The sequence below is a fragment of the Arvicanthis niloticus genome, chromosome 1 (assembly GCF_011762505.2).
Source record: "Arvicanthis niloticus isolate mArvNil1 chromosome 1, mArvNil1.pat.X, whole genome shotgun sequence".
Taxonomy (NCBI): Eukaryota; Metazoa; Chordata; class Mammalia; order Rodentia; family Muridae; genus Arvicanthis; species Arvicanthis niloticus.
In genome coordinates, this window is record NC_047658.1 from 153,469,713 (window position 1) to 153,492,611 (window position 22,899).

The following is a 22,899-nucleotide window of genomic DNA, read 5'->3' on the forward strand; positions in this document are numbered from 1 at the left end:
GGCGCGAGGTGGCTCAGCCGCAAGATGGCGGCGCTGGCGGAGGAGCAGACGGAGGTGGCGGTCAAGCTAGAGCCTGAGGGACCGCCGACGCTGCTACCTCCGCAGGCTGGCGACGGCGCAGGCGAGGGTAGCGGTGGCACTCCTAACAACGGCCCCAACGGCGGCAGCGGGAATGTGGCGGTGGCGGCAGCGGCCGGTGGGGACGGCGGGACCCCCAAGCCTGTGGTGGCTGTCTCTGCCGCTGCCCCGGCGGGGGCGGCCCCGGTGCCCGCCGCTCCCGCGGAGGCCGGCGCTCCCCACGACCGACAGACTCTTCTGGCTGTGCTGCAGTTCCTACGGCAGAGCAACCTCCGCGAGGCCGAAGAGGCACTGCGCCGTGAGGCCCGGCTGCTGGAGGAGGCGGTGGCGGGCTCCGGAGCTCCGGGAGAGTTGGACGGGGCTGGCGCGGAGGCGGCTAGCGCGCTTCTCAGCCGGGTCACCGCTTCAGTTCCCGGCTCTGCGGGCCCCGACCCTCCGGGGGCCGGCGCTTCGGTGACCTCAGTGTTCTCAGGTTCAGCCTCAGGTCCTGTGGCTCCAGGAAAGGGTGAGTCTCGGGGTCCCGAGTAGGAAACGCCGGCTTGAAGGGGAGCTAGCGGGGAAGGCAAGGGCTGGCAGGCCTGCACCTCTGCGGGCTTGTTTTGAATTTCCTGGGCCCGCCTCTAGGGCCACATGCCCGCCCCTTTCGCTACTGCGCCGGCTGCGCAGTCAAACCCTCTTCTGAGCTGTCAGTTCCAGCCAGAGGCTGAGCAGAGCTGTGGAGCCGAGGGAGGTGCCGGGGACCGGGGATTGACAGAAGAGGGGAACTTTAGGGTTTCGGTATTTCTACTCTTCCTTGGACTTAGGAACCTACGGTTACGTTCGCGTGAACACGAGTATAGTGCTGTTCATTCCCATACCACTATTGTACTGCAAGCACTTACTGTATCTCAATTTTTCACAATTTTCTAGTTCTCATCTCTTCTTCTGAGACTAGAAAACGAACTTTTTGAGCAAAGCTGGAAGGCTTGCTTTGGATCACACATCCAGAGTGGTGGTAGTCAGTGTTTCTTAGAATGTGGGCTGAGAACCACCGGTGTTAAGTGTTTTAGAGGATGCAGATTTCTGAGCATCACTTCAGGCTTCTTAAACTCTGTAGGGGCAGAGCCTGGGGATCTGCTATAGGGCGTTTAAGGAGTGCTTTTGAAAACTCTAACTCTACGGGTGGGAGTGGGGCAGACTTTTTTGTCTCTTTTGCTTTTCCTTGTGTGATGTCAGCTAAAGGTATTTTTTTCTAGTCTTTTTGTTTGTTTGTTTTTGCCGTAAGATGTTATGAGACTAAGATATAATGTGTAATGTGCCTAGCACTGGAGTTTAGTTCCTGAATCCAGTTACTGACAACTCATGTCCACTTTTCTCCCAGAAGCTGTTGTCACAAATCCGTATAGTAAAACACACGTCTCAGGTGAAGACACTTGCTGCCATACATGGCCACCTGAATTGGGTCCTCAAAACTCACACGGTGGAAGAAAAGACCCAGCTACCTGAAAGTTGTCTTTAATATATACCAAACTTAAAAAATTTAAACTCATACTTAGTAGAAGTTCTCAAAGGAGATCAGTAAATATTGAATTGAATTATCCAGGTTAGTGGTTCTGGACATGGTTAATGTAGTTCAGTGAAAGCATTGCCAGACAGGAAGTTTGAACACATGGCACTGTGATCCATAAATAGAAATGTGACATGTTTATAATGCCAGCACTTGGGATGCTGAGGCAGGAGAATTACTGTGAGATCAAAGCCATCTCAGCTAAATGTAGCTATGGGTGAAGGGAGTGATAAGTCAAACTATGTGGAAAATGTGACTGAGAAGGAGGGTCTTTTCTGTATGCTAAATTTTGTGACTATATTGTAGCAATTTATTATTATGTTATTTTTCTAATATCATTCATCTGTCAAGAAACTTGACTTATTTTTTTAGATAATACTCAAGAAACCAAGGAGAAAAAGAGACCATAAGAATGACTACAAAAGTATAACTTTAATTATAATTTTTTTCAGTAAAGAATATATATAATCACTTTTTAAAAAACATAAAAGGGTATAACACTATAACTGTAGTTTGCCAAAATTTTCAACATCCAAACTCTAAATTTGATTTTTTAAAAAAGCGTAATTGTTTTGTATTGCTATATTACAAACAAATACTCAGGCTTTCTACCTTGCAATGAGGTTGTAGAAATTGCTTTAAGTATATGCAGTTGAGTTGTAGTCTTTTATATTCCAGAGCTGTAACAAATGTTCCCCTTTTCCCCTGAGATGCTGATTTTGTTTTTGTTTTTGGAGACAGGGTTTCTCTGTGTAGCCCTGGCTGTCTTGGAACTCACTCTGTAGACTAGGCTGGCCTTGAACTCAGAAATCTGCCTGCTTCTGCCTCCCAAGTGCTGGGATTAAAGGCGTGCAGCACCACTGCCTGGTGAGATGCTTATATTTTCTATGACGTGATTGGTGTTTGAATATGAGGGTATCACAGGATTGATGTTACAGGAGTGATATACAAGGTACTTGAGTGTGATGTATACTGTTTGCGTTGAGCCTTGAGAGAAGCTACATAATTGTTAGCTTTGCACATTCATTTACCTATTTATTTGGTGGTGTTGAGAGTTCAACCCAGGGCCTTTGTGCATGCTAGACAAGTCTTAGCTACTTAGCACATTCCCAATCCTGTTTGCACTCTCTGTCTTTAGAATAGCACAGTTCCAGGAAAAATATTGACTGTTGTTGTTATTGATTTGAAAATGTAAGATACAGTCAAACTGAAGGTCTTTGGCTTGGGTTACTCAAAAACACCCTGAATCATTTTAAAAGGTTTTGACTGTGAGCTAGCAGGTAAAGGTGCTTGCCACCAAGCCTGACAAACTAAGGTAGGTCCCTGAAACCTCTTATGGAAGGAGAGAGCTATCTACCGAATTTGTCCTCTGATCTCCATATAACTATTATGGCTTGTCTGCCCACTACCCTCATATAGAGCCACACATATACACAAAGTAAGCAAGTATAATACAAAATTAACAAAGAAAAAGATGCATGGTTGTGTTGGGGAAGAGAAGTAGAGAGGAAAGGGACAGTTCTGAGAAGCAGCTGTCCTTGGGGCCTTAGCAAAGCCACATCTGCTTGGTGCATTTTAGATCATTTTCTTAAAAGTTGTCATTCATTTTTTAAACAGTTGCAAATGTAGCTGTGGAAGACCAGCCAGACGTCAGTGCTGTCTTGTCGGCCTACAACCAACAAGGAGACCCTACGATGTATGAAGAGTACTACAGTGGACTGAAACACTTCATTGAATGTTCTCTGGACTGCCATCGAGCAGAGTTATCCCAACTCTTTTATCCTCTGTTTGTACATATGTACTTGGAGCTAGTTTATAATCAACATGAAAGTGAAGCAAAATCATTCTTTGAGAAGTATGTGAATCTTAACATATTTATCTATATATGTATGTATACACACACATCTGTAACCACACAAATGTAAGATTGTAAATCAGAAAGTATTTTGGGAAGGATAGGTGCCTTGGGCAATATGAATCTGACACAGGGGCAGGAGAATTGATCCTCTAGAGGAAACAGTCTTGAAATGAGATCAGAAGAAGGGCTAGGAATTAGCCAGTTGAAGAGAGGAGCATACCCGGAATGGTCTGTGGGGGAAGGGATCATGGTAGTTACAGAGGCTAAAAGAATCTCCTAGTAGCTGAGGCAGGGAATGCTGCAGGGCTGTGATAACAGCATTCAGTTGGGAACAGCAGGCAGGTTCTTGGACTGTGTTGAGAATCTTTGTCATAGGAATAATAGGGATTTGTATTGGATGAGATTTGATTGAGAGTCACTAAAAACTCAATGATTATGAATAAAAACTTTAAGAGCAGTAGGAAACTGTATTAGGATTAGATTAGACAGAAGATGACTAACAACCCAAACAACAGGCTTAAATAAGGTGTAAGTTTCGTTTTCTCATAAAAGTAGGAAGTTTAGGGCTGATAGGTGAATCCTTGGTCATCAGGGATGTGGCCTTCATCAGTTTGTCAACCTTGTCGTGAAGCTTCCGCCTCATGGCACAGCTGGTCCTCTGTTAGAAAGCAGTCCCAGCACTGTCCTAGTCAGCAAGAAAGGCACACGTTCCTGGAAGATGCTCACTTCTTTTTCTCACTTTTTCTCATTCCTAGCTACTAATGTCGGAAATGTGGTTTGGGGTGTCTGTCCCCAGTTAATGGTCAGTTGTTTGTGATGGAGGAAGGAAGTGAAAATGAGCATTTGGGGACAGTGAGATGTCTCTGCTATAGATGTCATTAGAGGATCATTTCATTAATTGCAGTCTTTTTAGTCCTTTTCCTAAGACAAGATCTTAGTTCTGGTTGGGCTAGAACTTACTGTGTAGACCAGGCTGGCCTCAAATTTGCAGAGATTTGTTGGCTTCTCCCTTCTGAGCGCTAGGATTATAGGCATGGTCCCCCACCTTCACCAGGGCCCGAGTATGCCTGTTGAAAGGCCTTTGTGCAAAGAGGCACACAGATGGTGAGGGACAGGAGGGCTGTTAGATGAGTAGGGTTATTACGAGCCTCCCAATGGTGGTGATAGTCCTCTTTCCCATGGACACTTAGAAATATGTTGAGGCATATTTGTCATAATAACTGTAGGAAGGAATAATAATAACTATTATGGGAAGTATAGGAAGTCCTACTTAGCAGAGAATTGTCCTGCCCAATATATCAGTAGCATCACTGTTGAGAAACAAGAATCTGCTGGTGAAGTGAATAGCAGATTGACCCCACACGTGCTGAGTTGGACATGGAGGTGAGGCACCATTGATAATTCGGATTTCTGGTGTGTCCTCTGGAGAAGAACAACTTTGCTGACAGAAACCCTAGAGGAGGACGTGCTGTGTCAAGTAGGGGACTGATCTTTAGTTCCAATTCAAATGTACTTTTGACTAATTTAAGAACCCATTAAGAACCAATAACCATGTGCAGCATGGTGGTGCACAACTCTAATCCTGGCACTCAGGAGGCAGAGCCTGAGGCAGGTGGGTCTCTGAGTTTGAGGTCAGCCTGGTTTACAGCATGAGTTGCACACAGAGAAACCTTGTCTTCAAAACAAAACAAAGCAAAACAAAAAACCCCAAACCCAAATCAAAAAAAACAAAAACAATGAGTTCCAGGACAGCCAGGGCTACACAGAGAAACCCTGTCTCGAAAAACCAAAAACAAAAACAAAAACAAAAAAATCCCCAATACTTCCAAGACTGGTCCACCAGTTGTTCCTCTGTCCCCCTGTACTATAATCCCGTTCCCCTATATAGCAGCTGAGAGGAGAGGAGCACCTAGAGCCACACATTGGCTTGAAGAGCTCCAACATTTAACCAGTATAGGATATGGAAAAGGTGGAGAAAAAGGGGGAAGTCCAGGAAGGCGTCATTACAGATGCCAAGGGGGCAGGGTTGGAGTGACTGAAGGGAGTGCTTCAGTGTGAGCTTGTCAGGTAACGATGATGGTGAGGGGGAAGAACAAAACTCCTAAAACCTATCATCCACTCATTACACTCGGGTTCCTAATTGAAGGTACAGAAAGGAAACTAGCTCAGCCCTCACCTCTCTCTCTGGCTGATAATAACATTTCTACACTAGAAGCCAGTTCTTTTTTTTTTTTTTTAAGAGACAGAGTTTTTCTGTGTAATGTGTGTCTTGGCTGTCCTGGAACTTGCTCTGTAGACCAGGCTGGTCATGAACTCATGGAGATCTGCCTGCCTCTGCCTCTTGAGTGCCACTACAGCCCTACTTAGAAGTTAATTTGTAGTGCCGTCATCAGCCTTCTTCAGTCTCTGGGATAGCTGGTTTTCTGTGTAGGAAGATGGGCTGTCTAAAAGGCTCTCTGTTCCCATTACAGACAGTCTGCTAGGACCTCACGCCTAAATGAGGGCAAAATAAGCCAAGACTTGTAAAAACAAAAGTATATATAAACTGTAAGTTACAACCAAGACTGAAGGCTTTATTTAGCTGCCTTGGTATAATAGTGAAAATATGAAAGTGCTCATTGTTTAGTACCAATACTTGTTTAGTTTATCATTATTAAAATATTGATACTTAATGTCTCAACATAGTAATTAAAATGTATAGGCTTATAAGAATCCATGTCCTGATTATTATTGAGACTGTGATAAGTACACTGAAGGCATACTATTTTCTGCTTCTGTGTTTGAAATGTTTTTTAATAAAAAGTTTTAAAGAGGATTTGAGAAAGCACAAAATTCAGTAAAGCAAGGATTCTGACATTTTTATGTATCACCAAAGATTTTTTTTTTAAATATTTTTTTTTGAGACAGGGTTTCTCTGTGTAGCCCTGGCTGTCCTGGAACTTACTTTGTAGACCAACTGGCCTCAAACTCAGAGATCCAGGCTCTGGCTCTGTCTCCTGAGTGTTGGGATTAAAGGCATATGTCACCATGGATCAAAGATAGTTCTCAAAAGAAATACATATTGGTAGTGGGTCTTAAGTCCACTCAGATGTCTCATTCACTGCTTTATTTCAGAACTTTCTCCTGAAAGGTTTATGATACATTTCATTAGAGAAATTGGTCATTTTAAGGGTGACTTTAGAAACTGAATTATAATAATTTTGAAATATATTATTATTGATCCTACAGCCTAGTCAGGGTTATTTATATAGTTACATTATTATATTTTGTAATATACATATATAATTATATATTAACTACAGATTATTCTGGGATGGCTTATAAATGTATAAAGGAGAAGCAGATTACCGTAATGACATATTGAAAAATGACTTTTTAAAATCACTAAAACAGGTTCCATGGAGATCAGGAATGTTATTACCAGGATGACCTACGAGTATTATCTAGTCTTACCAAAAAGGAACACATGAAAGGGAATGAGACCATGCTGGACTTTCGGACAAGTAAATTTGTTCTTCGCATTTCCCGTGACTCGTACCAACTCTTGAAGCGGCATCTTCAGGAGAAGCAGAACAATCAGATATGGAACATAGTTCAGGAGCACCTCTACATTGACATCTTTGATGGGATGCCTCGCAGTAAGCAACAGATAGACGCCATGGTAGGAAGCTTGGCAGGAGAAGCAAAACGAGAAGCAAACAAATCAAAGGTACAGGAGCAAACCCAGAACTATATGATGTAGATGGAAAACTGTAGGATTTCCATTATGGAAATTACGTATACATTCTTCTTATAGCTACCTTGGGAATAATCTTACGCTATATTTAAAGTGTTGTTCTGAGGATTAGTGGCATATGAGAGGATTTGGGAAAGGTTTCGAGTAACAGAGCCTTAACTGCAGCAGCTAAGACAAGCAAGGGTTTTTGGTTTTGCTTTTCTTCTGAGACCTGCATAATAGTTCCAAAGTGCTGTCTGTACCTCTTGGCCCACTATCCTTAGACTGTGGTGCATGAGTGTGCACACACTCCAATGGCTGTGGTAGCCATGCAGCTGACCAGGGAAGAGTAGTGGGCACAACAGAAGGTTGACTGAGTCTCTTTAAAACCAAGACAGCAAGTGGGTAGAAGTGATGTACTTCTGCGTATATCTGTGGGTTAGAATGATGCGGTCATTTGTAGTTGCAAGAGAGCCTGCAAAGAGAAATGACCTAATCAAACGCATTGAACAAAAGCTAATGTAAAAACTGTTGATTCTTTTGACTTGTAGGTATTTTTTGGTTTGTTAAAAGAACCAGAAATCGAGGTGCCTTTGGATGATGAGGATGAAGAAGGGGAGAATGAAGAAGGAAAACCTAAAAAGAAGAAGCCAAAGAAGGATAGTGTTGGCTCTAAAAGCAAAAAACAAGATCCCAATGCCCCGCCTCAAAACAGGTGGGAAGAGACCGACAGAGAGGCGAGAGCTACATCACAGAGGGCTGAGGTCTATTAATATTCAAGTGATTCTTCATCTGCTTTCTCTTATAGAATCCCTCTTCCTGAGTTGAAAGATTCAGACAAACTGGACAAAATAATGAATATGAAAGAAACTACCAAACGAGTGCGCCTTGGGCCAGACTGTTTACCCTCCATTTGTTTCTATACATTCCTTAATGCTTACCAGGTTAGTAAAATAATTGGACAGTTTGTCCCAGAAAAGTCAGATAAAATGGTGATTTACCACTGAGAAAAAGTAACTCAAATGGAATTTTCCTGTTTAAGCTCTCGGCATTATTTAACTTAAGAGCAAAGAGAAGCAGTGTGGTGGTGCATACCTTTAATACCAGCAGTCTGGACAGAGGCAGGCAGGTCTCTGAGCTTGAGGGCAGTCTGATCTACATAGTGAGTTCCAGGACAGCCAGAACTACAAAATGGTGGGGAGTGGGCAGGGAGGGAGGGAAGGAGGGAGGACATACAGTGATCAGAATAGATAGATATCTGAATTTAAAAGCCTTTTAGCAACTTGTAATAGTAAGAATCCTGCTCATACTTGACCTCAGTTGGTTGATTGGAGTTCTGTTCCTCTAGCCTTGAGAGTGCTCAACGCTCATCTGATTCATCTCTTGAACTTGGTTTAAGTAATAATATAGATTTGGTGTTTTTAATTTAATTATTAATATTTTTATTGACTTAGAATACTAAGATGTATTTAGTAAAATAAAAGAAATGATTAACAATTACTATTATGTATTCCAAATACGGAGGGTGAAAAGCAGGTGATGACACGCGATTGCACGTGTGCCTTCAGACAGTGCGTTTCATTTGATAACGTAACTCAGATAGTCTACCTTGGTTCTACTTACTTTTTTTGAGAACTTGGTACATGAGCACTGCGTGAACATTACTCCTGCCTCTCCTCAACTCTCCCTGTGTCCTCTACATTATGATCTCTTAATTATTATTACATGATTACATGTTTGTACATATATGTATATAGTTATATATATATATCGGTGTGCATTTAACTTTGCTCATGTGTTCATAGCTGTCAAATGATCTTTCATATGGGAAAAATACCCATTATGAATTTTTTTTTCTTTCTGAGACAGGGTTTCTCTTGTGTAGCTCTGGATGTCCTGGAACTTGCTCTGTAGACCAGGCTTACCTCAAACTCAGAAATCTGTCTGCCTCTGCCTCCTAAGTGCTGGGATTAAAGGTGTGTGCTACCATTGTCTAGCATTATACATTTTTTAGATATGATTGTAATTTTTTTTCCCTACCACAATATTATTTAATACCGCTAATACTTTTTTTTTTTTTTTTTAAATACTGTCAGGGCCTCACTGCAGTGGATGTCACGGATGATTCTAGTCTGATTGCTGGAGGTTTTGCTGATTCAACTGTCAGAGTGTGGTCTGTGACCCCTAAAAAGCTTCGTAGTGTCAAACAAGCATCAGGTAACCGAGATGACCTATTGGTATAAACTTGAAATTAGTCTACACCAATTTGATTTCATAGAATTTAGACAGGAAATTGTGATCTTTGCAGAAGTGATTTCACTTGAATTCCAGGGTTACAGTCTTGTCTGTACCTGGTGGTTTAGGCTTGCTATAACAAACGTCTTAGGAGGAGGAGACAGGATTGAGAATTCAAGGACTGGGCAGGTGAGATGGCTCATTGCTGCCAAGCCTGACAACCAGAGTTCAGTTCCTTGGAACCCACATATGGGAGAGAACCACCTCCCTAAAGTTGTCTTCTGACCTCCTTGCATGTGCTGCTAGGCATGTATACATCTACGTATACAAAGACACTAAATAATTTTTAAAAAGAGAGTGAGTTCAAGGACTTTCCTAGACTGCAGAGTGAATTCAAGGTCAGCCTGCAAACCTTAAATGAACTGTCTTAAACCAAAACAAACACCAAACCAAGATAACATTTCCAATAAATGAAAGAGCCTTTGGGAGTAGCAATGATTATTCCATTGGCCCCCAGTTCTTTCATGTATAGAATGAGGGAATTAGGTCAGACAACTCTTTAAAGTTAAAATTCCGATTGATATCTGATGATTATTTACCTATAAATTTTAAGAAAACCTTAGTGAGGGTCAGCAGGGTAACTCAGCAGATAAAGGCAAGTGCTTGCCACTAGACCTGCAAACTTGAGTTCAATGTCCACGACCCACATGGTTGAAGAGAACTGACCCTACAGTTGTTCTCTGACATCTTCCTGTGTGTGATGGCATGCATGCTCAAATTCACTTTCATACAAGGGCTGAGGCAGGAGAATCATTTTAAGTTCAAAGTAGCCTAAGCTACACAATGAAGACTCTGTCTCAAAAATCAAAACAAGGGGCTGGATAGATGACTTAGTGGCTGAGAGCACTGACCATTGTTGCAGAGGACCTGGGTGAGATTCCCACCACCAGACATCACTCTAGTTCCAGGGGAGCCAACACAGGCATGTGGTACATTCGTATGCATGCAGGTGAAACATTGGTACATCTAAGATTAATGAAAACACCAAAAAAAAAAAAAAAAAAAAAAAAAACCCAAAAAACCTAAACCTCTAATGAGGTCAGGATTTTAATAGCTTTTTGATAGCTATTTTTCCTAAAGAGTGTTTACATTGATTAGGATTTGTATAGCTTCATTGTTATGAAATGTAGCATTGTGGACAGACTGAAGAGTCAGTTCTGGTTTTCATTCTGTGTGGTCTAGCAGATTATTAACTGTTTTGAAGATTCATTTTCTTCTATCCAAGGGGATGGATTACTTACTTTAGCTTTAGCTAAAGTTGCTGTTGTTACAGAGGGAGAAATGTTGAAATGTTCTGAACTATGACGGATTGCTTTAAATAATATTCCTAAAATAATATTTCTGGACCTTTTTAGATCTTAGTCTTATAGACAAAGAATCAGATGATGTCTTAGAGAGAATCATGGATGAGAAAACTGCAAGTGAGTTGAAGATTTTGTATGGTCACAGTGGGCCTGTCTATGGAGCCAGCTTCAGTCCGGATAGGTAAAATCCATACACAATGAAATGCTGATAAACAGTACTGAGATTTAAAAGTTAACTGCTGGAGACAAAATGCAAATGCCAAACATTATGGTTTCCTGTATTTCAGTATCTTTTAGAATTAGAATCTTACCATTTGCTAACTTATTTTGGGGTACTGGAATCTAAAATAGCGACTAAGTGTATACTGAATTTATGTATATTCAGGGCTTCACTGGTTTCAAAATTTAGTTTTATTTTCGAATAACCCTCTGATAGAGCTTGAATTGGTTGAGTTTGTGGATTATTCTTACGGCACTTTATAAAATTTAAGAGAAATTCCTCATACTAATGGCATTAAAAGTTATCAACTGAAGCATTTAAGTTTCTGTAATGGAAAGACAGAAGAAAGCTGGGTGTCATGGTAAGTGCCTGCCAGCCATCCCAGCTCCTTTGGAAGTTAAGGCAGGAGAACTGTGGTTCAAGGTTCTAGCCAGACTATTTTGAAATAATAGCACCATATGTGTTTAGGTATTCCTTGAATTTCATTTCTAACTCTCTGTGAAAATGTCTAGGAAAGGGTGCTTTTCACCCATATTATCTTGTGTTCTACTTAGGCAGTAGTTTTTCACCACCAGAGTTTTCATTACACTTGTGAGATCTTGAGAATTAAAAAACAAACAAAACCAGGACTTAATAGGATTTAGCCAAATGGTACATTTTACTTGAAGAGAATGTCTGCTTTCAGCGAAAACTGTTGGCTTTTGTATTTATCCCTGAAAAAGGCAGGACATTAGTGTTCTGCGGGAAGGGGTTTGGGAATGAAGTCCTGGCTGAATGCAGCAGGGCCTCTAGCACATACTAGGCATGCACTCTGCTACTGAGCTATACCTGATTCCTTTTCTATTTTAGATATAGCCCATGCAGATAGCAAATAACAGATCCCAAATTGATACACCTCATTTCTAGACTGTCTAGGTAACCAAACTGCTTATTATCTTCAATATTATTTCTTGGTGTTTTGAAAATAGGATCTCAAAACAGTAGCCCAGACTAGCCTTGACTTTGCAGCAAGCCTCCTGCCTCAAGTGCCCACTGAAATTACCCATGAGCCATCACAATCTTTTTTTTTTTTTTTTTCTTTTCTGAAGTACCGTGACCCCTCCCCATAGTCTTGACAGGTTTGTTTGTTTTGGTTTTGTTTTTTGTTTCATAATTAGCTTTATACAGTAGGTGTTCAGGATATGACAAGATTTCATTTAACATTAGTTTAATACTTTTAGCTCTTGTTATCTACTGTGAATTCTAAGAATAAATAAATAAAGATGGATGAGATGGCTCAGTGGGTAAAGTGCTTGTCATGCAAGGGTGAAAATCAGATTTTGGATCTCCAGCAGCCACATAAATGCTGACCTTGGCTGACAGCTCTTCTGTAATCCCAGTATTCTGGACTTGGGAGCTGGGGTCTCTGGAGAAAGCTGACAAGCTCTGGGTACATCTTGGAGATTGATCCAAGGAAGATGCCTAAATATGCCCATGCATTCTGCATTCCACATGCACAGGTGAGGGAGCTAAGGATGGGTAGCTCAGTGGTAGAATGCCAGCCTGCCATGTGCAAGGCCCTAGGTTGAGTCTTCAGAACTATGTGCCCACTCCCACGAGCATGTGCATGCACACACACTAATGTAACATAGGCACTTGTCATTTATTAAAATTCGAGATTGGAAGAAGAAACTTTGACAGGTTAATCGATTGTACTGAGAATCAAACATCAATCACCTCTTCTCCTCAGGAACTATCTGCTCTCCTCTTCAGAGGATGGAACTGTCAGGCTCTGGAGCCTTCAGACTTTCACTTGCTTGGTTGGGTATAAAGGACACAACTACCCAGTATGGGACACACAGTTTTCTCCATATGGATATTATTTCGTGTCAGGAGGCCATGACCGAGTAGCTCGGTAAGAACACTATGATCTAATGGGGTTTGCTTACCAAATATAGATGTTTTCTTGTTGAGAATACAAAGTCCAGCAAATGTTATTTTCATGCTATTCAGAATTAACTTTTGAGAAGATAATTCACAGCCGTAGTTTGAAAATGTGAGAGGGGAGTATTCTCTCCTTTCCATGTCTACACCAAGGGCCCTGCTTCCACTATACCTGTCTCTCCTGTTATTCTAAAGTCCCCTTTGATATAATTTTTGCTAGAAACTATATGTGGTTGCCCAAACTGTAGAATGTTTTTCTGTTCATTAGGAGTGGGGAGATGGGTATAAAATAATTAAAGAGTTTACATGCTGGTGGAGAAATGGCTCAGCAGTTGAGTCCTTACTGCTCTTCCAGAGGACCCAGGTTCAATTCCTGGCACATACATGGCAGCTCAAACTGACTGTAATTCTAGTTCCTGGGGATCTGACAGACTTACACAGACATGCACATAGGCAAACCACCAATACATGTAAAATAAAAATAAATTACTTAAACCAGGCAGTTGTCAGTGCCTTTAATCTCAGTACTTGGGAGGCAGAATCAGATCTCTGTGAATTTTGAGGCCAGTTTGGTCTACAGAGTGAATTCCAGGATATCTAGGGCTACACAGAAAAACCCTCTCCAAAAAAAAAAAATAAATAAATAAAAGCTAATTTATTTGCCTGTAATCCCAGCATTTAGGAACTGGGCATGGTGGCACATGCCTTTAGTCCTAGCACTTGAAAGGCTAAGGTAGGGGGAATATCTGAGTTTAAGGCTAGCCACATCTACATAGTGAATTCCAGCACAGCTACAAAGTGAGACCCTGTCTCAAACAAAATAAATACAAAAAAACATATCCAAGCCTACCAGTCCTCTGGGATATGGAGTGAGTTTAAAGCCAGCTTGGGCTACATGAAATATTATCTCAAAAAAGAAAATGTTAGTTCCAGTTACTCTTTCCTTCAGTTAAATGACAAGGAGGAACCATTTGGAATTGACTTTCACCTGGATTTACCTGTATTTTAGGTTAAATTTTATTGTTTAAATACTATTTTTATTTTCAGGCTTTGGGCTACAGATCACTATCAGCCTTTAAGGATATTTGCTGGCCATCTCGCTGATGTGAATTGCACTAGATTTCATCCAAATTCCAACTATGTTGCTACGGGCTCTGCAGACAGAACTGTGCGGCTCTGGGATGTCCTCAACGGGAACTGTGTAAGGATCTTCACTGGACACAAGGTACTTTACACCTTCATCATTCCAGCACACAAAGATGCTTTCAGAATTGAAATATTTAACCAGTGGCATAGCATTTTAAAGATAACAGTCATGATATTAAACTATAGTTCTACTTTGGTCTTATCAAATATACTTAACCCTACTTTGCTCTTTTCTAGGGACCAATTCATTCCTTGACATTTTCTCCCAATGGGAGATTCCTGGCTACAGGAGCAACAGATGGCAGAGTACTTCTTTGGGATATTGGACATGGCTTGATGGTTGGAGAATTAAAAGGTCACACTGATACAGTGTGTTCACTTAGGTTTAGTAGAGATGGTGAAATTTTGGCATCAGGTAAATTATTTCATGGTAAAGGTTTAGTCTTTGTTTAAAAAAAAAATACACAGTAAACACAAAGTATCCAAAGGGGGGGGAAAAAGTCGGACTCTTGATGTGACAGCTGGACACTAATGACTTTCTTTGGCATCCTCTTAGGTTCAATGGATAATACAGTCCGGTTATGGGATGCCATCAAAGCGTTTGAAGATTTAGAGACTGATGACTTTACTACAGCCACTGGGCATATAAATCTACCTGAGAATTCCCAGGAGTTATTATTGGGTACATATATGACCAAATCGACACCAGTTGTACACCTACATTTTACAAGAAGAAACTTGGTTCTAGCTGCAGGAGCTTACAGTCCGCAATAAACCAACGGTATTAGAGACCTTTTGGAAGCTACTGTTTGGAAAAGGGAGACTAAAAGCAAATACCTCAGTGATTAGTATTTAAGCTACAAAGAATGTTTTTGTCTACATGGATCTGGAAGTATGCTGCTTGGAAAATCTGAACAGGACAATTCCACGTTTCTATAGCAACCACATTTAACTAATTTCCGTTAGTTGAATAAGAGGTATTATGTTCGTGGAGGGGACATTTATGGTGCTTTGGATTGTGTGGAAACTATGCATTTTTTTGTTCAAATGCTATTTTAATTTATTATGTTTAGAAAAAAATCAATTTGATTGAAACAATTCATTCTGCTTCAAGATTCAAGTTAAGAAATACAGTACCATCTTGCGTAGCTGAAGAGTTCTATGAGCATGTGTGTGTCTGCTGTAAATGAAGTTATTGTATGGCTCTCAAGCAGTGTGTTAAATGACCCACTAACATGCTTCCCTCACCCATGATTAGTGGACTGTATGTAACTGGGTAGGGGACTACAGTTCCTAAGATCTACATGTACAGCCACCCACCAACATCTCAATTCCTACCTTGTAAGTTTGGAGTGCAATCAAACACTTAGAAAACAGGTGAAGAGATTTAGCTTCCATACTCTACTTCAGCTAACGTGGCTACATATGACCTAGTACACTTGAAGTCAGACAGACATTTCAGTTGCTTACCTCCAGTACTGAGCCTTGCTTTGGAAAACTAAGAGATTTAGACCAAGTCACTGCCAGTTTTTGCCTTTGTTGCATTTTGTACAGTTTTATATTTTTGATATCTTGTAAATAAAGACAACCAGCTTTTCCAGGTTCATAATTTATTGTACAAATTGAGTATTACATGATGAGTTCACATCAGTTTCTTGTTTCTTCAGGTATGGGACTTAACAGGTGAGGTCAGACAGTTCAAAATCCTATAAACAAAGCAAAAACAGTTTGACACAAATGTGTTCTCTATTTTTATGACAATCAGTAATTTCCACAAATCCCCAGAGTTAAATGTACATTCAATAGGTTCTCAAGAGTCAGTAGGGCATATATAATACATATGTGTCTCTGTGTGTGTATGCATCTCCTTCAGGTTGATGTAGTTTAATGTTCCAGCTTTAACAATTGAAGTAATTGTTGAAACTGCCAACAATTCAGTATAGCCTTAAAAGCAAACTACTGAAAAACACCAAGTATACGAAGTAACACTTAAAATGTTTGTTAATCTTATGTGTGAGTGTTCTGCCTGCATGTGTATTACCACTGTGTGCTTAGTGCCTATGGACATCAGAAGAGGGTTATCAGATCCCCTAGAATGGTTGTGAACCAACAACATGGGTGCTGGGAATTGAATCCTAGTCTTATACAAGAGCAGCAGGCATTCTCAGTCTCTGAGCTTTCTAGTTGTAAAGGAACATTTTTTAAATGGTGTAAATAGGTCAGATACATGTCTGCTATAGTTTTCAAGATACAATTTTTATGGGGATATTACCACCCTCCCAAAGTTAAGATTAACTTTATGTATAAAACGGGCAAAGTACTGCCTGTTTACCAGGAATAAGGCACGGACAGGACTTCACAGTCCCCTACGTTAAATGGATTCAAGATGGTAAAGCTTTTAAGAGCAGGGCAAAAATAAGTGAAGACAGCAGTAGTTCTCAAGCCTCTGCTGCCAACACAGCATTTACTGACTTCTGGATAGAGAAAGGGCTTGAAGGGAACTGTAAGAAAATCTTAAAGGGGTTTGTCTATTTGGGGGTGGGGGGAAATCCAATATTCTATGACAGCATAGAGCTATCAAAACCCCAGCAAATATTATAACTTTATATACTCAAGGATGGTTAGAGCCGGGCCTATAGCTCTGAGGCAGAATGATGGTCTAGCATCTGCCAAGGCCCTGGTTTGATTCCTAGCACCACAACTTCAGCTCATAATTCCGTTTTTCTTTTTTAAAGACTTAAAAAAAAAAAAAATGTGTTTATGTATGAGAGTCCAAAAAGGGACACTTAGGTTGCCTGGAGCTGAAGTCACAGACAGTTGTAAGATACCTGGCACGGGTGTGGGACCTAAACTCAGGTCCTCTGTTCTTACAGTATTTGCAGTACTCGATTGGAACCACTGAGCCACTTCTCCAGGCTTTAGTATCCCCATCCCTACCCAGGCATGGTGGTACATGTGATCCCAAACCTCCGCAGGCTGAGAAAGAGGAATTGCCACAACTGTGAGGTCAGTTGGGTTATAAGCAAGACTGTCTCAAATAACCTAAACAAACAAGACCCAACCAAAACTAAATTGCATAATAAGCTTATAGTTGGGCTGGAGAGACCATGAAGACCTGAGTTTGGTCCTAAGAATTTATGGGGGAAAAAAAAAGACACAGTGGCACACCTGTAATTCCAGCACTCTTATAAATGTACATCGCTGGAAATGCAGTGGAGCAGCACAGCAGAAAGAAGTGAAAGACTCTGCCTCAACAAGGTGAAAGAGCAGCAGCTCCTTAGAGTTGTGCACATGCTTCCACATCAGTGTCCTGCTGTGAGTGTGCAAAGACATAGGTTCCCAAAAATAAAATACATAAGTACTTCACTGAAGTCATCTTCAATGTTACAGACACAAGAATAGTGTTAAGAAAAATATAAATGGTCAAAGAAAAAAGTACTTCAACAACAAAACCCAAAGAATTTTTAACACACCAGTTTAGCAAAAATTAGTCTACTCTGGCTGAGGTAAAAGATATACCCTCTTATAAAGCTAAGTGTCCCAAAATCAATTGGGAAAGCATTTAACCCTGAGAAAACACTCCCAAGTTCAAAAGCATTTTGATGTAATATCTTTTTTGGGTTTTGTTTTTAGTCAGAGCAGACTCAAAAATCACAGTGATCCTGTTTTGCCCTCCCAGTGTCCTCGGTCACTCTCTTTGAATTGTTTTTTTGTTTTTTTGTTTTTTTTTTTTTTTGGTTTTTCGAGACAGGATTTGTCTGTGTAGTCCTGGCTGTCCTGGAACTCACTCTAGACCAGGCTGGCCTCGAACTCAGAAATCCGCCTGCCTCTGCCTCCCAAGTGCTGGGATTAAAGGCGTGCACCACCACCACCTCCCGGCCTTTGAATTGTTTTGAGACTAAGTCTTGCTATGTTCTTGAACTTGCAATCCTCTGCCTCTGTTCGCTCACCGTTGGGTTTACAGGTATATATTATACCTAATGTTTTCTTTCAGGAATACAAAGAATTTCAAAGAGTGCCAACAGTTTATTTTGTATAAGGTAAGAAAGAACCCTACCATCAGAGTGACTAAGCTTCACACTCTGAAGTGGTGAGTCCTTACCACTCATGTTGCCTTCACAGCTGGAGTTTTCTTAGGCCTTAACTTGAAGTATAAGACCAACAAAGCAATGCCTCCGTATGTGGCCAGGACACACTGAGAAGAAAAGAAAGATGTAAATGAAAGCTGTCATATCTGTTATTCTAAGATATAACTGCCTAAAATATAATTAATACTTACATTCATTCTACCTGTGAGGGTATAAGAGTTGAAATATTTTTTAATGCCAGTGAACTGGAATTGGCCATCACTTTCTGCCCCAGCCATGACTTCAATCTAAAAAACAAAACAACAAGACAATAAAACAATAAATTGATTTGGGTGCAGTTTATAAGAAAATAAAATTCTTTCAGTTTCAAAATCTGTCCTGTCATCTGTGGTCCAGCTGCCATTGCAGTAGTGGAGCTGATAAGCAAAGCTGGTTAGCACTGTTAGGACCTTCACCCATTACTCACTCTTCCTAAACTCCAGAATAGCCAAGCATCAGCATAGGAAAAGAGCTGGCATTAACTCTCCTCACTCAGCACAGCTCAATGTTTTCAGTCATGGCTCTATCAATACTGTGTTAGACACCGAATTAAGTCATTTTTAAGACCAGCTAAAAGTTGGCGCTTGTAATGTTTTTCAAATGTAACCACCAACTGAACACAGTAACGCATATTCTTTTTCCTATAAATCACTTAGGGATCCACGGGAGACAGATCGTCTACTGATGATATTGACACCAGTCAAGGTGGTCTCTGAAGCTGGAACCTTACTCCTTATACCCAAACAGAGAAAGGACTTTGAGTGTAAGCCAAAAAATCCTGGCAGAAAACTAGCCAAGTATTTTCATCGTTTTTGGAAAGGGAAATATAAAGTATAAAAGAGTCAACCCCACAAAGAAACATAACGTCAGCCTGGTGTGATACAGGCCTTGAATCCCAGCATGGGGGAGGTTGAGGCAAGTTGATTTCTATGAGTTTCAGGCCAGCTGGGTAAAGGAGACCCTGACTCTCCAAGAAAGAAATGTAAAGCCAAACCTACATTTAATTTTCACACTAGCACAGATAAGTTACAAATGGCAGTGTTAAATGGCTGCAATACAGTGTGGTGTAAGCTGGGTGACAGCAAACATTTAGAGTATATCATATATAATGAATATACCCATCTAGCTGAGTCGTTTCTTCTCCAGGAATTTACCTTTACAGAAATTATCACAAGGTAGAAATATATGGTTCATGAATCATCACTGAATACTGTTCACAAAAGTAGAAAGACCAGAAATCCAACATGGGATGAATAAATGACAATTGCTATTGAAGGACAATTATATAGATGAGTATACCACATGGAAGAAGCCCCAAGTGATGTTCAATATTAAAAATCAATTCTACTTTTGGGTATTACAGGGCATATCAATGGTTCACAAAGTCAAGTCCCTAGACCAGCTGCATGAAGCCAATAGGAACGTGTTGGAAATGTAGATCTTCAGAGGTCCCTATCATAGACACTGAATTAGAAACCCTGATCCAGTTATTTGTCTTAAAAGGTCTCCAAGTAATTTTAATACATACACATACTCAATAGTTATATGGGGGAAACCCTTGGAGAACCCCTCTTTTTTTAATTTTTTGAGACAAGAGTTTCTATGTTCTGGAACTCACTCTGTAGACCAGGCTGCCCTTGGAATTGCAGAGATCCGACTGCCTCTGCCTCTTAAGTCCTAGGATTAAAGGTGTGTAAGAAATTGCATTAAAAGAAGGTGACAACATACTGGGAGCTGTGGGGAAAGAGGAATCATTACTGCTGGCTGGAGTGTGAACTGGGGCAGCCACTAAGGAAGTCAGTGTGGAGGAGTCTCAAGAAGTTAAAAACACAACTATCACACAAACCAGTTACTCAACTTGGGATATACTTGAAAGACTAAGCCAACAGACCACAAAGAGATTTGCATGTCACAGTAGCTAAAATACTGAACATGTCCAGATGCCTCTCAGCAGAGTAGATAAAGAATATGTGGTACATATTTACAGTGAAACCTTATTTAGTCAGAAGGAAAATGAATCATGATGCAAACAGGAATGGATGCAACAGGAAATCATTACGTTAGGAGAAATAAGCCAGACTCAGAACAAATACCCACCGTTTCCCTATAAACAGATCCTAGGTTTAAATATATATGCATCTATGTATGTCTGTGTTAAGTCACAAAACTAGAACTAATCCTGACGATTTGGCTGGAAGTAGGGAGCCATAAGGAGTAGGGTGGAGGGACAGAGGGAAAGGATGAAAACTGAAGTAAAATGACATAGCGTTTGCTAACTCAAAAGAAACAGCAGACACAGATTCAGGAAGTCACAGCAGAATTCAAACTATTCAGTTTTCTGTGTATGATGGCCTATCGACTACAACCAAGCCACAGCTTCCAGGAGCAACTTGGACTCGCTGGGCAAGGTCCAAGCAAGACTGGTAGACTGGCTGGCTTCTAAATGGGAGTAGGAGAAAACAAACGGGTATTACTGCTTTGGAAACCGGCACCGTTCTATTAACCATCCAAAGGCTTCAGAAGCATTCATGCAATGAAAGTTGAGACCTTAGTTTTGAATACTTTCATAATGGTTACTGCAACAATGAAGAAAATCTAAATCTCCCTGGGTCTCTTTCATAGATCTTGGCCAATCTAGCCAAAGCAGGAAAATCACCATTAAAGACAACAACAAAAACTTTCATAGTTCTTCACGTTTCCCTTTACTACACCTACCAAAGCATTCTTCTCCATTTACTTCATGATACATTTTTTAAAGTTATGAAGTAGGTTCTCATGAGAAACCTTACAGAAAACTAAGACTTCTAATGACCATTCATTAACCTGTTACCTTTAGGAGGAAGTGTTACATAACTGGTCAATATTGAGGTGTTTTAAGTTTCATTCTACAGAATACTGCAATAAGGATAATGTATTCCAAAGACAACTAATTCTGACTGCAGAACAAAGAAGTGGTTAGGAACTGGGGTATTAAAGGGAGCTTACATGGAAGAACAGTGATGTTGACAGTGAGATAAGCAACGGCATTATTATTATCATCATTGAGACAGAATTAACTCACTAGGTAGACCTGGTTGGCCTTGAACTTGAGTTCTGGGAGTAAAGGTGTGTGGTACCACCACATGACAACAAAGGTGATATTAAGGCTTAAAGCACCTTCCAACAAACTGCATATTGTTTTAGGACAATGATCAGAAACGCCCTCCCCCAACAGTTAATTCTGTTAACAATGCCCTGTATGATATTTTTATTTTACTTTTTAAAAGACAGGGTCTCAATCTATAGCCCCAGATGGCATAAACTAGTATGGCCCTGAACTCACAGAGATCCACCCGACAGTGTTGGGACTAAAGGCACGGGCCATTCTCACCTGGCAATAGGAATAAATAAACTAAAATGTGCTCTCCTTGAAGTCACAGGCAAGTTTAGAGCCATACAGTAGTGAAAAAAAAAACCAAACCACACCTAAGAGTAATAATTGTTAGCCTACGTTTAATATTTTTAAAAATGTAATATTGTTAAACAGCAGCCTGCTACAAAGTCTAAGCTGACAGGTTTTGTTTCTGTTTCTAAATAATCCAATAACTACTATTAAATACAACCAGTCTTTCCACGCGAAATGGGCATTTCATTAAAGGCTTGGGGTGAGCAGTTGCCCTTGCTTCTTCCTAATAGGTTCCTGGATACAGCTATTCTCCTGTCTTACGTGCATCAGGTATAAGGAAGAGGAAAGTCAAAAGCTCACAAGCAACAAACGGCCTCTGTGAGAGCCCTTGCGCTGGTCACATACAGCAGTGATTCTCAACCTTCCTAATGCTGCGATCCTTTTAATACACATAGTCCTCCTGTTGTGGTGACACCCCCCCACCCCCACACACACCAACAAAACATGATTTTCGTTGCTCCTTCATAGCTGTAATTTTCCTACGGTTATGAATCGCAATGTAAATAAATATTTTTGGAAATAGAGGTCTGTCAAAGTGGTCACGATCCACAGATTCAGAACCCCTGGAATATAAACTCTAATCCGTTTTTAGCGCCTAGGCCTGGAGAACCGCAGGGCCGCAGCAAGTTTACTCTGGTTTTGACAAAGGCTACCGCGCGGATAAGGGAGGCCTGGTTTCCCGATCGTAGCTCAGAGGAAACAAATCGCTATGGCCATAGAGGCCAAGACACAAGAATTCAGTCGAAGATGGGAACAAAAGCCAGAATTCTCTCCCAACACTCTTATCACTGGATGACCTTGGGAAGCTCCCCTCTCGACCCCTCTCACCCCCAATCCACCCTGGAGAGTGGAAGATAAGACTCTCCGCTAGCCGTGCGAGGCCTGGGGCGCTCGTAACTTGCGCTGCTGAGGCTTATGTGCGCGCCTCGGGGCCCCGACCCTCATTTTCTGCAGCGCCTTTCCCATTCCCCACCGTCCTCTCCCCGCAAAAAGAAAACCTCGCGCTGTTCCGGGGCGGGAAAAACGGCCCGATTCTAGCCAGCCCTACAAAGCTCAGTCACCAGTCCGAGCAACCGAGAGCATTTTCTCTCCCACCTTCGTCCGAATCACAAACTCCTCAGCAGATGTCCTTCAACAAACGCAACGACTTGCTCGGCTGGACCGGAAGACACCCCCTTCCCGCACGCGACCGACAGGCCGCGGTGACTCGGCCCTCTGCATGGATTGGCTATAACGTTAAGT

General features: G+C 41.2%; 2 protein-coding genes across 3 annotated transcripts; one reads left to right on the plus strand and one right to left on the minus strand.

Moving 5' to 3' along the window:
* Nucleotides 1-15,694, plus strand: Taf5 (TATA-box binding protein associated factor 5). The gene is made up of 11 exons (XM_034496977.2): nucleotides 1-583; nucleotides 3,242-3,479; nucleotides 6,876-7,191; nucleotides 7,749-7,912; nucleotides 8,006-8,141; nucleotides 9,294-9,414; nucleotides 10,848-10,977; nucleotides 12,746-12,910; nucleotides 13,987-14,164; nucleotides 14,323-14,500; nucleotides 14,642-15,694. Exons 1-11 carry the CDS (start codon nucleotides 25-27, stop codon nucleotides 14,857-14,859), a joined length of 2,403 nt encoding a protein of 800 aa, XP_034352868.1. The 5' UTR covers nucleotides 1-24; the 3' UTR covers nucleotides 14,860-15,694.
* On the minus strand, nucleotides 15,679-22,896 carry Atp5mk (ATP synthase membrane subunit k). 2 transcript variants are annotated; one of them, XM_034496978.2, is made up of 4 exons: nucleotides 22,753-22,896; nucleotides 18,365-18,460; nucleotides 18,188-18,280; nucleotides 15,679-15,791 (listed from the first exon to the last, which is right to left on the minus strand). In XM_034496978.2, exons 2-3 carry the CDS (start codon nucleotides 18,449-18,451, stop codon nucleotides 18,191-18,193), a joined length of 177 nt encoding a protein of 58 aa, XP_034352869.1. In that variant the 5' UTR covers nucleotides 18,452-18,460; nucleotides 22,753-22,896; the 3' UTR covers nucleotides 15,679-15,791; nucleotides 18,188-18,190. The 2 variants fall into 2 exon arrangements, with proteins under 2 accessions (XP_034352869.1, XP_034352870.1); XM_034496979.2 differs by having other exon boundaries at nucleotides 18,143-18,280.
* Nucleotides 22,897-22,899: the final 3 nt, after the last annotated feature.

Bases quoted from the DNA above. Each gene is read 5' to 3' on its own strand.
- Taf5 (XM_034496977.2), top strand. From the start codon at position 25: ATGGCGGCGCTGGCGGAGGAGCAGACGGAGGTGGCGGTCAAGCTAGAG. The intron at 7,913-8,005 runs GTGGGAAGAGAC...TTTCTCTTATAG, and splicing joins AATGCCCCGCCTCAAAACAG to AATCCCTCTTCCTGAGTTGA. The intron at 9,415-10,847 runs GTAACCGAGATG...GGACCTTTTTAG, and splicing joins TAGTGTCAAACAAGCATCAG to ATCTTAGTCTTATAGACAAA.
- Atp5mk (XM_034496978.2), bottom strand. From the start codon at position 18,451: ATGGCTGGGGCAGAAAGTGATGGCCAATTCCAGTTCACTGGCATTAAA. The intron at 18,281-18,364 runs GTAAGTATTAAT...TTTTCTTCTCAG, and splicing joins CCCTCACAGGTAGAATGAAT to TGTGTCCTGGCCACATACGG.